We start from the raw sequence: 12,728 nt of genomic DNA, 5'->3' as shown, positions 1-12,728 counted from the left end.
TGTGTTGTTGTTACGGGTGGAGAAGCGTTTGACATATAGTACACCCTGATCTCTCATCTCGGAAACGATATCTAGGTCAGACATGTCTGCCAGCAATCGATCGTTCTGGCACACTCAATCAACAGCGCACCAGAACGTAATCGTCGAATGTTCTTTACTTCGCGAGCAATGCCTTGGATACCTTTAGACACAGCAAACGGGTTCAGCTTCAAAGGTGTGTTATCTTTGGTCTCAATGACAAGGAAACGTGGCCAGTATTTGTTTGGACGGTCTGAGGTCGTCAACGGGATCATTTTCGAGAGGACGTTTGCTCTTCTTAGTGGGGGTTTCGTAAGCCATGGTTAGTTATGCAGATTTCATCATCCGAGCTCCCCACCCACCACGGAGTATCACAAGGACGAAGCTAAAGCAAGCGGGCCTCCAGCTTGCAGCACCAAGGATACCCGGATGATATACTCCAGTAGAAGAATTATAAATAATTACTCCACCAGATTGGTCCATGAGCCACCGCTTTCTGGGTATAAGACTCTAGGCAAAGTTCAAAACAACATAATTCAACATCAAACATGTTTTAGACATTAAAGCCAAGACCAAAAGCAATCAAAATCAATTCCAAATCATACTTGTGCAATGATAAATAAATTTATAATCTATGCACAGGGCTTGGCATGACCAGCCGATTGGTTGAACCGGGCCCATTCAACCTCCCGTCTAGGTGAAGTAAGGGTCAAAGGGGTGTGTTGAGCAAAGGGAACGCGGTCACAGGCCCCCAGTGCCCTCAACCCCCAGACTCCCGTCCTCCACCGACACAGGGCCGCAACCCACGGCAAACGGGTTGGTGGACCAAATATGCCCCCGGATCCACACGGGGGGTTGGCGAGCACTTAGCGTTACCCAGCACCCACCACGAGGAGGTGGTTCGCCACGGGTGCCGGATTTTTTGGAATACTGATTGCTAAATTTGACAGATACTAAAACGACTAGTATTTTAGAATGAGGCATTTTATAGCTTGTAATACAAAAAAAACACAACTGCATCAGATAATACAAGAAACTAACATGAAATACATACTTAAACTATTCGCTTTTTCGGCTGGAAGACGTGCATTTTTTAAACAAAATAGCAACAGGATACGATGGTGTTAATAGGTTTTAATTCTAATATTTCAATTTTAATTTTAATACATGTTTTTGTGTATAACTTTCAAATAGATCTGTAAATATAATTACATGAAACGATCAGCAGAGTCACCTGAGTATTAAATGTAAATGAACTTCCTTATTTCTGACAATACAACGCTATAACATTACAACTGTACGTGATCCATTCATACAGAATGGTGATTCGCCCAATGGGTCTTTTCGTTTCTTCAGTGATCCTGGTCTTGTGCTTCAGGTAACTGTGTCATAATGAACTCTTGTGGTGTGTGCTCTCTTCCAAAATAGATCTTCCTGTGTTTTGGTTGTGCCGGGCCCCATTCAGGAGACGGTTTACTTGCGAATTTGATGCGCTGAGAAAATAGCAAAAATATATAGATTTCTACAAGGCAGATCGTAAGGAGAACAATTTCTTGATGTTTTTCGCAAACCTTTCTTGACCCTCCGTCGTCCACCTGAAGAATTGGCATGAACTAGCTCAGAAACGTAGTGAAGAAGAAATCAGGAAGTCGGTATCCATACGATTTGTCTTGTATTATTACATCAGCTTCTAAATGCATTTCAAGAATTTTAAAGTTCATTCGCTGGTGTTGATAAAAACGTGAAGAGATGTCACTGGTCAAGTGATACTTTGGGGAGTTAACAATGGCATGGGGAATACTAGGAACTCTTCACAAAGTAATTACACACTGTTGTTTCAAAGTAAACATACCTCCATGATGGTCCCTTCTCTCTGTGCAACTTGGTATACCATCATGACTGGAATCGGTGCAGTCATGAGAACTGCCATTAGGATTCCAAGTACCTTTGCGTAGACAGGATATACATATACTCCGTAGCTGGGTGGGTCATACATGAAGAGAGACAGGACCAAGGCTGCCTGTGGAACAAATGGTGCTTTGTCAGACTGTGCAGTTTACAGTACACGTATAGTAAATTATTAATCTGGGTTTATGTTTCACCTGAAAAGCCTTATACGTTTTGAAGATTGAAACACATGTTTACATGTAGTTGGGGTACAAGGAATATATGAACTGCAAGCTCTGCTTCTGTGCTTTGACTTTAAACAGTTTCAGTAGACACTCCTCTTAATCCTTTTGTCGCCATAGATTAGACTACTGGCATTAATCATTTTAAATTGTCGTTGAAGTATAGGTGTATAGGTGGTTTCAGTCATGACATCCCTTGTATCAGATGACATTGCTGAACACATGGCAATACATAAAGCTTAGATACAGGTAAGATAACTTACAAAGGTAAGATTATAAGCTATGTGTAATTCTATAACTGTACGCCAGGCCTTTGGGTTGCAAGGTTTGAAGTAGAAAATAAGCAATATATTAATTTAGTACGAAATAACTACGATGTTAAAACGCGGTTTCATTGTGATGCTGATCGTATGTGATGCTAATTTACTTACAAACAGAATAACAGGTGTGATATAGGATAACATGTAGCTCAGCACTAACGGGATTCGTCGCCCAAGCATCATCTCCACGTCCAGACTAAAACGTTTAGAACCTGCAATGAATTTTAAGCCTATATCAAACTATTGCTGATCCGGATAGCACAGTCAGTGTTTGTGCAGAACTCTGCAGTCCATCATTTCATGGGGCGTTTCCCAAGGAGGTGTCAAATGGACTCTGGTATTTCATCACTGCACTCTCCTTATGCGTGTCCATTATCCAAATACCACAGATACCCGTTTATTCACAGACTTGTCCCAGTGAGACTGTTTCCTCGGTGTTTTGTCACTCTAACACATAATGCCCCCAAACAAATATTTCATCAATACGGTCAATGTGTGACACCCTGTTACTGTGGACTGGAATAAACGCTTAGAGCGAAAAACGAATTGTGGTTTGCTCCCATTCAACTGAAAGTCGACAAAACAGTTCCTAGTATGGTGATCTACCATTAGCTACTGGCAATCTATAGCCCGTGTTTTAGACTGTAGTGTCTTTTTTAAAATGAAATGTTCCAGTTGTACATGCTAGTTGTATATTCATATCGGTGATACGAATTTTCTGTCCATCGTCGACAGGTTAACATTTTCAAAATGTTTTCACTTTTTAATTGTATAAATTATTTTCGTCACGTTACGGCTGAGATATTGCCGATGCGACGTCAAATATGAACTCACTCGATAAAACAAATCTCATCATCTCGCCCTTTCCATACCATAAATCCAGCAAATCGTCACACACTCCAGACAACCAATGGACAGGACGCTAAATGATGAGGCATACCAGTCCAAAAGTTGGAAGAGGTAGATGCCACCCTGGAATGGGAGTCATTAGTATATATATATATAAAACAAAGAATTGATGGATGTGATATTGTGACTATGTGAATATATATTCGTTAGTATATTTCATTTATTCCAATTATTTATAGATATGTATATATAAATGAATGAATGAACACACCCTCGTTGTGTAAGGAACAGAAAGCAGGAATATACACAGACAAACTCCAGCTGTGACACGAACTCTTTTCTGCTGCAGATACTGAGGAAAAGCTTCGGTTATGCCCGCTATGATTGTCTCAACTGATCCAAACTGCAACAAACGATTGCAAAGACATTTTGCAAACGAAGGCCCCATGAAAAAATAGTTAATGAAAGTCTAATACTGAGTGAGTGAGGTTTGTTTTACGCCGCTGTTGGCAATATTTCAGCAATATCACAATAGGGACACCAGACAATGAATAGTGAAACAAACACATGGCAGTAGGCATAGAAAGTCTTACGTAGGAGATAATGAGACTAAAACATTATCATTGCTTCCGTATTTAAGCCTATTTTAAGTTTCACATAACATAATAACATATTCATTTAAATTGACGTGTAGTTTCTGTAATATCTATTTAAGAGCTATTAGGCATATAAAATGGAAATCTTCATTTTTACGATTTGTTGTAGAACACAAACCTTGATCCTTGCTACATCAGAGTACCATTTTCACGATGATATATTTTCAGTATTTTTTTCATACTTATTCTGGACTTGGAAGAACATAAAGACATGATGCGTTTAATGTCATCACTACCATTACAACCCAAAGAGATTCATGTCTCAGTTGATGGGATTTTCAGATTCGAAGAGTCAGACTGTGTTAACAATGTTATTACCTGAAATGGCTTGTCCAGATTTGATCCTTAACATCGTCGTCATATGGCATGGGAGAGCAGCGATGAAAAAATGCTCTAAAGAGCATAGTAAAACAAGCACATAAAAATATTGATTTTTTGTTAGTGAGCTATCATGAACACCATTTGATTAATATTTAGGTGATCAACATTATGTAAAAGCATTAGCCACATGAAGCAATACGTATTGGGTTGGATCCTGTATTTACCAGTGTGTCGATCCCCAAGGACAACAGCGTGAGGAAGAACAGGACTGACCACAGTTGAGGCACAGGTAACTGTGCTATAGCCTCAGGGTAGATGATAAAACCAAGTCCAGCTCCTGGGTAAATGAACCGTTTATATTTTACATACGTATTTCGGTTTTAGATATGTCCATATACCTAGTATACTTGACATTATTTCCTTCCTAAACTGACCATATCATAATACAGATTTAAAAAGTGGTTCACTCTGCTCTGCTGTAATTGGGATAAACCTCGCGTTTCCAAACTGAATGAAGCAGATACTGCCATATCATACAAGTATATAATGCGTATTTACATGCCATATTCTCTAATGGTAACAGGCCAAGTACCCCTACAAGTCAACATTGCACTATCAAGATATTTTAGTCATAATGCACATTTACCGCCCACATACCTGACGAAACTACTTCCGATATAGGTACTTGAGCCTCATGAGCCATGAATCCTATGGTAGAGAAGACTACCAGTCCGCAAAATATACTGCTGGCTTCTCCTAGGATTGTCAACAGTGCTACGTCTCTAAAATACGCAAGAATGCTTTTCATGATACAAAAAGGGGAACGTTTTCAAATATGCAAATACTGATGAACGTTTAGATAGATGCAGACTGTAGCTACTTTAACGTGAGTAAAAGATTAAAGGATTGTCATAGTCTCTGTCAATCACCTGAGACAGTTGTTATGGAATTTGTTGTAGCTGCTGATAGTGATGAGCGCGCCAAACGTTGGCCCCATGGAATAAAATGCCTGGAGGAGAGCTTCAAGCCATACCTGCCATGAAAACGTGCATTACAAGATTGATATTTTGCTGCTGTGAAACTTGATGCAGATTCTTACAGTTCAAACTTTAAGAGGATTGAGTGATTGAGTTCAAATATACAGTTACTTTGGCAATATTGATTTTTAGCCATATCGTGACTAAAACAGTATGTACTTATAACTGTTGTGTATAATCTGTTTCCAAAGGTCAGCAAAAATTCAAAAGGATGCACACGTTTATTCTGGTGTTTGGTTGCACTATTTTGTGAACATTTAAATCTACTAAACTGGATTTCAGAATGTACATTGTATGTAAAATGTAAACATAGTGATAATGTCCCATACTGAGGTATTTTCATTTTATTTCATCAAGACTACTCCTTCCTTAACAGTGAAATTGTATGATTCTGATAATTGTGCAGCATGTCAATACTGTCATTAATGAGTTCACAGAGCAACTGAAGAAAACTCAGGTGTGTAGTAAACGAGATACGTAGATGGCCAGGTACCATATGCATGAAAACAAAGATATGTTGGACAATTTATCAAACTAATGTATCTCAGCAGCAGGGGATAATGTACGAACTTTGCCTATTCTACAGCAGCAAGTGTTAAGACTAGATTTGTTGATAACACAAAACGTTTTAGACAACCTGAACAGATCCAAGTCGTGAGAAATCTGGACGCAGGAAGTAAAGGAGTCCATTGCCAGAGCCCGGCATCATGCACGACCGGACCAGCAACACCATGAGGAGAACGTATGGCATCACAGCAGTCACGTACACAACCTATGGAAGATAGTTTGCATCTAAGTTTATTTCATATCCAATCCATGTTACAACTCATAGTAACAAAAATCCCATGGTTGGATGGTGATATTTCTAAAAACCAATTATCCCTATACCAGTTGCGTGTTATAGACAAAATACCTAAAGCAAGACAGTGCCAACTCGTGTATGCATGTACCTTTACATGTTTTGTCCTTTAATCCTTCTCTCTTAAGAGTCATATGAGACAGAATACGCATGCACCAGAACAGTATCGGCCAGTCGTAAACGTTGCTGAATCTGTCTTATATATGATAATTATCATCTTGCAAGCTCCCTGATGGAGATCTCTGATGGAGATGTACACCAAATGTTGGATGTTTCCAACCCACAAGACACCTGATGCAGAACATGCACCTCTTGAACCTACAAATAGCCATTTTGCAACCTTATGCGGCCTTATAAATACAAAACACATACACGACGCCATATACTAGCCATTCTCCAATGACACCTGATACAAGTAGCATACACCTTATGTCAATACTGACAGTGTTTACCTTTCTTCACGGAATAGCTGTCAGAAAATGTACACGGATACACGCGCCTGCTTGTCACCCGATGCAAACAATGTTACAAGCTTCTTCTAATATTGCTTCAAATATATGTCACCAAGACGACCTACAAAATTCCAGCCCAGATAATTTTACCAAGGAGTAGGAAACTAGCACATGGTTCAAAAGGTAAACAGGAAAGATGGTTCTGTTCATGTTTGAACAATCAACGTGTCTCAATCTACTTACCGTTAATGGTCCCAGACTATCACATTTTAAGTTAAGTGACCCACCTTCCCTACAGCCCGCACGCCTTTCATCAAGCACAGAAACACTAAAGTCCAGGAACACAGGAGACAAATGATCATATGGGACTGTACTGGTCCAAAATTGTCGATCCCACTTGATACTCGAAGGGCGCTGAACCTTTCAAGAGAGACAGTGTACATATTAATACACCTGTTTTTTATGTATTTATACCATTATCGTTGTCGATTCTCCGAAGCAATATGTTCACTTCTGGTGTCCTTGTGAAATTTCTTAAATATTGCAGCGTAACACTAAACTCACTCACTCACCCATGCTCTAAAACACACAAAACCTCCTATAAGAATACTTATATCTTATACGAATACCTAAACATGTACACTTGACAATTAAGCTTGTGGCTCATAGTGTATATGTTCATTTGGATCAATGCGAAACAATGCTGAATCAGTCCTACATCAACAGTTTGCTTGTTTCATGCTTTAAAACAACATGTAAGTATTCGTCTGTGTTGAGAAACCTACTGCCAAAATTCTTCTGACGCTGTCAATGTCGAGTTCGGTTTTCTCCATACTGCGTCGTGGAGAAGCTGCTGCTCCACAGTACTGTTGAAGTATCCTTCGGACGAGTCATTGGTTACCTTATTGGTACACACAGGGGTATTCCACCAGTTGTCACATGTTGTCCAGGGCAATAAAGAACTGAAGGATTGGCTCAGATAGTATATTGACCAGGCCGTTATGACAGCGTAGGGCATAAGACCAATTAGGCATGTTAACACTTGGGTGATGCCAATTCCTGAAACAACAAAACCATTCACTTCCCGCGTTTCAGATCTTAATGTTTTAAAGCATTCAGAAAAATGTCGGTTTGAATAGTCTCCTCATTTGTTATTTAATGTATCCATATATATTACAACCTTTCTGAGTTTCAGTAAATGCCAATTGTTTATGAAGAAGACAATTATTTTTCTCTCTCACTGCCAGGAACCTTTCTCTCAGGTTGTCAATGGGTAAATGCCCAACTCATCGAAACTAACAATAGGACCCTTATGCCTTCGACCACCTTTGAGATTATGCCACTGTTGACTGTTTCATCACAACCAGTCCTATTACGTAACGAAGGTAAATTCCGCGTGCTGACTGCAATTCAAAATTACTTGTCCAAATTGACGTGAAAAATTGTCGGCTCACGATCTGGTACAATAATACTTAATTCAGCACCCTTTAGTAATGTCCGAAAAGGAAGCAAGATCCATGAACGTTACCTGTTACATACACCTTCCACCTACAAGTATCATTTCTAATCTGGTCATATCCTTTAAACCACTACTAAATACTCACAAACATTCACACAATTCAAACTGACCTTTCTGTTCAATATTTACCTGAACATATTTAAAACTTGGTTAAAGACACTGTCTCAGTAGTTCCGTCCGTCCTAATCAAGGAGCTTTCAAACAGTTTTAAGCGTAAATACTTCTAATACGTCCATGATAAATATATATGTAGGATATTGAAGAATGGTTTATTCAAAATCATTCAAATAATCGTAATATTGACATGCACGTGTCGCTAGTGCCAGGGCACGTGACATCTAATCACTTTTCTGAAACGGCAGAAATGGATAAGCTTGAGTACAAAGCAGTCATGACTTTATTGGTCCTTTATAGCCACCTAAAAGCACGTTGAAGAGCGATTGACATCAGCACGAGTATTATTCGCCCAAATATCAAACACTAAACACTAAAAATATATTGTATACACTTTAGTACACTTCAATGCCACATCCATAAAAGCAATCAATTACGAATTTCACAATTAGCTGCCAAACCTCACCTACAAATATTTCATTAAGCATGAAGGAAATCAATGGCAACACATGGTCAAATTCATCATGCCGTACACATTCCTGAACTGTTGATAACTATAAGCGTACAATTGGATAAACGAGACCTTAATTCATTATTCGTTTGCCAACCCTATCCATTAACCATTCATCCTCATTGCCCCGGTGATCTGCCTTCAGTTGTTGTGATCTATAACCCGTGTTTTATATCGTATTGTCCTCTTAATAACACTATTTTAGTTTCACATGCTAGTTTTATGTTTATGTCTATGATAATCTAGCATTTTTACTGTCCTTCGATGGCAGGTTTTTTATGTTCTAAATTTATTACTTGTAAAATGATATAAATTAAATTGTTCTCGTCACGATATGGCTGAAATATTGCCGATGTGACTATGTAAATATTAAGTCACTCACTCACTCACTCACTCACTCATCCTCATTGCAGAATGAACTGACATTCGGGTCAAATTCACTCAGAAGGCTTGACAACGGTTATTCATTGTGAGAAATAGTCCAAGTCTAACACAGTGTACCTGTTGACATGCAATAATGGGGTAATCTCTTGTCTCACATTACCTATCAAGTTTTAAGAAAACCAGCAATTGCATCGAGAGTCTTTCCCTTGATATTCAGCATAGTATTATATGCTTTGAAAGTTTCACCAGAGTTGAATATTTCCAGATCTGTCTTAAGCGTTGTAATGACTGCTTTTGTATGACTCTGCCTTTGACACAACAACTGTCACACCATTGTCGTGATTTGAATTAGAATGGCATTTTAGACCACAGTTTTTGTTTCAAATTGGAAATCAGCACGTGACAGTATGTCTGCATGTCTTACAGGATCGATGTAGATTGATATTAAGAAGTCACCTTTAAGGTGGGGACATACAACCCAGACATGGGTAGCACTCCTGCTGGAGAACTGGCTGATGGAAACCTCCAGGAAGAATAAAGGAATGCCACATACGATGATAACAGTGAAATATGGGATGAGGAAGGCACCTATTGGAATGATAAATATACCCTAGATAGTCTTCTAGTATAGTGCCTTTATATAGTGTTGTTATATATCAACAGACAAAGCTTACCTTTAAACAGTGGACACAGAACCCAGACATGGGTGGCACTCCTGCTGGAGAACTGGCTGATGGAAACCTCCAGGAAGAACAACGGAACACCGCATGCGATAATTGCCGTGAAATACGGGATAAGGAAGGCACCTGTTACATACATCATTGACAGAAATACACATTAGTCATGCTACCATTTTAAGACTTTAAATGTGAATTGTAAGAATTTCCTGATGCAATAATGATTCTTCTCACCACCGCCATTGTACTCACCACCGCCGTTTCTGTTGCACAGGTAGGGAAATCTCCACAGCGATCCAAATCCAACACTATATCCAAGCATAGACAAAATGTACTCCCTCTTTTGAGCCCACGTTTCTCTCTCTTGTCCATCATCAGTTTCCTCATTCTCACTGTCTTTCATGGACAGTCCTTCCGTTCCCTGCATCTGGTTATCAGCTCTATTCGAAACAAACACGCAGTATATCATATGCAGTGTGTCTGACTCAGAGGGGGGTTCTAACAGATATATCTCCCCTCTCCCGTTGGTAAACACTTCATGGAAGGTGATATCTAGAGGTCACAGAACGTGTACTGCTCAACTTGTACTGCCTGGCGTCTGATGCAGCTAGGCCTTGGAGTGAGTGAGTGAGTGAGTGAGTTAATATTTACCGTCACATCGGCAATATTGCAGTCATATTGTGACGAGAACAATTCATTTAAAATAACGAACATGTCTGGATGAGTAAAACCTGTGGACAATGGACAGTAAAAACACTAGACTATGACAGATATGAACATAAAACTAGCATGTAAAACTAAAACACTGTAATCAGAGAAGACAAAACAATATAAAACACGGGCTATAGGTCACCAACAACTGAAGGTAGATCACCATACTAGGGACCATGGAGACTGACATTACTTTTGCTGCCTGCATGGATCCTAGCAAATTTTACACCATCCCCTCAGCTGCAGGCGACTGTAAGACAATTTGGCCAAAATCTTAAATAACAAATATACTAGTTTAAAACTTTGGTACGTGAAAATTTTACTTAGATAGTTCTGGGACTCACGTACGCCGTGCCTTGGAAATCAGAGACCGCAACCATATGTTGTACTCTTCTTATAAAGTCATTTCATATTTCAATTAAAACACGTCAAAACAACTTTTTAAAGGCCCCAGTGGCTGTATCTTACTTAGAGTGATGTCACGCAGTGCAGTGATATATTAGTTGTGTGTAACTTGCTTGTTCTGTGTACGTAAGGATTTGAATGCACAATTCACCAAGAGCAAAACTGATCTAGATACTGATACTGACACTGACACCGACATCACTAAATGCATAGACTACGTACATACAACGGTCGTCTTTTTGTATTTTCATTATCATTTATTTTGTTTTATATTCATTCTATTTTTAACGCAGTTTTCCAGCTATATGACGACAGTTTGTAAATAATCGATTCTTGACGAAACAAACCATGCATGACTGACATTGTGTGCATTCATCTGAGCAAAGCATGAGCCTGAACAGGTTCTTGTTTTCATCAAAGTGGTAAACATGCATCGCCTGCATCACTGCGCTGAGTTGATATTCCGACATATAACTAAATCCGGTCGGAGATTCGAACCCACACTCTTAATCTCAAGTATAAGAAGTTCTCCATTTGACCAATTCCTAAATAGAATTCTGTTATTCATAACTGACTTCAGATCCGAGATAGAATATTAGCCATCAGTAAGCGGCGACCAACGGGATCGGGTGGCCAGGCATGCTGACTTCGTTGACACATATCATCGGTTCCCAATTACGTAGATCGATGCTCATGTTGTTGACCGCTGGATTGTCTGGTCTGGACTCGATTATTTACACACCGCCGCATATAGTTGGAATATTGCTGTGTGCAGCGTAAAACTAAACCCGCTCTCTCACTTCATATCGTCGTTAAACAAACAAAATCTCTCACCCTTTCAGCGTGGCATGAGGAGGGATGTTTGTCATTATGTACAACGAATCTCGAACAACAGAGTAAATGGTGAATACGTGAGTTTGACGGTACCCCTCATGCAATATGTATTGTATTGCTTCACGCATTGTTGACACTCTGACGCGAGGTTGTCGTATGGTTTTTGATCATTGTATTTAGACAGTATTTATGCATAGATGCTCAGGCGTCAAGGTCAGAGGAGATATATATTACACGATATTAAAGTCAATACATGACACAGCACGCAGTTTTAATGTGCTTTGATCGAAAAACACGCAAAACAAAAGGGACTGTTATTTTCGCCTTGATTATGTGACAAAGTACTGTTACATAACATAAGCCTACACAAACATCTGTTTTAAACATGTGTGTTCATCGAAATGATACTGTTACTTGAACTTGTGCTTCAACTAAGTAGGACGTACCTCCTTGCATGCGGTGTATATTGGTAACCTTTAAGAAATTGAAAGCATAGAAACGAGTGTTTATTTGTTTATTTGTTTGTTTGTTTGTTTGTTTAATAACGCACTGAGCAACATTTCTGATGACGATGGTCTGTAAGTATCATATCATATATAATCATCATATACACATATATGGGCCATATCCTGTCATCACAGCGTCATGCCGTTTTAGTAGTATGCATCCAAATGCAATATGTTTCATTTTCTCTACGCTCAATGATATATTTTTGACATATTTAACTAATCATTTCAAATCATAAAGGATTATATGACATGAACTAGAAACATCCACACGAATCATGAATATTGCCATGAAAGATTGAATGGAAGACTGGAATGAGACCTGTGGTATTTTGGAGATAAGCCTAATGTGTTTGAAAATCGGAGACATGCTTTACCGAATTGGTGGCGACTAAATTTCAACTGGAACCGAATCCGCACTATTCA

At 39.1% G+C, this 12,728-nt stretch overlaps 1 protein-coding gene across 1 annotated transcript; it reads right to left on the bottom strand.

Moving 5' to 3' along the window:
- Window positions 1-1,370: 1,370 nt before the first annotated feature.
- LOC137257397 (sodium- and chloride-dependent glycine transporter 2-like) lies at window positions 1,371-10,273 on the bottom strand. Its single transcript, XM_067794729.1, has 13 exons — window positions 10,099-10,273; window positions 9,844-9,975; window positions 7,427-7,700; window positions 6,929-7,061; window positions 5,968-6,102; window positions 5,223-5,326; window positions 4,951-5,075; window positions 4,518-4,630; window positions 3,588-3,719; window positions 3,340-3,439; window positions 2,579-2,679; window positions 1,871-2,038; window positions 1,371-1,511 (listed from the first exon to the last, which is right to left on the bottom strand). The coding sequence occupies exons 1-13, from the start codon at window positions 10,271-10,273 to the stop codon at window positions 1,371-1,373; spliced, it is 1,833 nt and encodes a 610-aa protein (XP_067650830.1).
- Between the last annotated feature and the right edge of the window lie 2,455 nt (window positions 10,274-12,728).

Source organism: Haliotis asinina, chromosome 12 (genome assembly GCF_037392515.1).
Source record: "Haliotis asinina isolate JCU_RB_2024 chromosome 12, JCU_Hal_asi_v2, whole genome shotgun sequence".
In the NCBI taxonomy this organism is placed as follows: Eukaryota; Metazoa; Mollusca; class Gastropoda; order Lepetellida; family Haliotidae; genus Haliotis; species Haliotis asinina.
This window is presented reverse-complemented; position numbering and strand designations above follow the sequence as displayed.

Excerpts from the sequence above, each read along its gene's own strand:
- LOC137257397 (XM_067794729.1), bottom strand. The coding sequence starts at position 10,273 with ATGCAGGGAACGGAAGGACTGTCCATGAAAGACAGTGAGAATGAGGAA. Across the intron at positions 9,976-10,098 it reads GTGCAACAGAAACGGCGGTG|GTGCCTTCCTTATCCCGTAT; the intron begins GTGAGTACAATG and ends TGTATGTAACAG. Across the intron at positions 5,327-5,967 it reads CACGACTTGGATCTGTTCAG|GTATGGCTTGAAGCTCTCCT; the intron begins GTTGTCTAAAAC and ends TTTTCATGGCAG.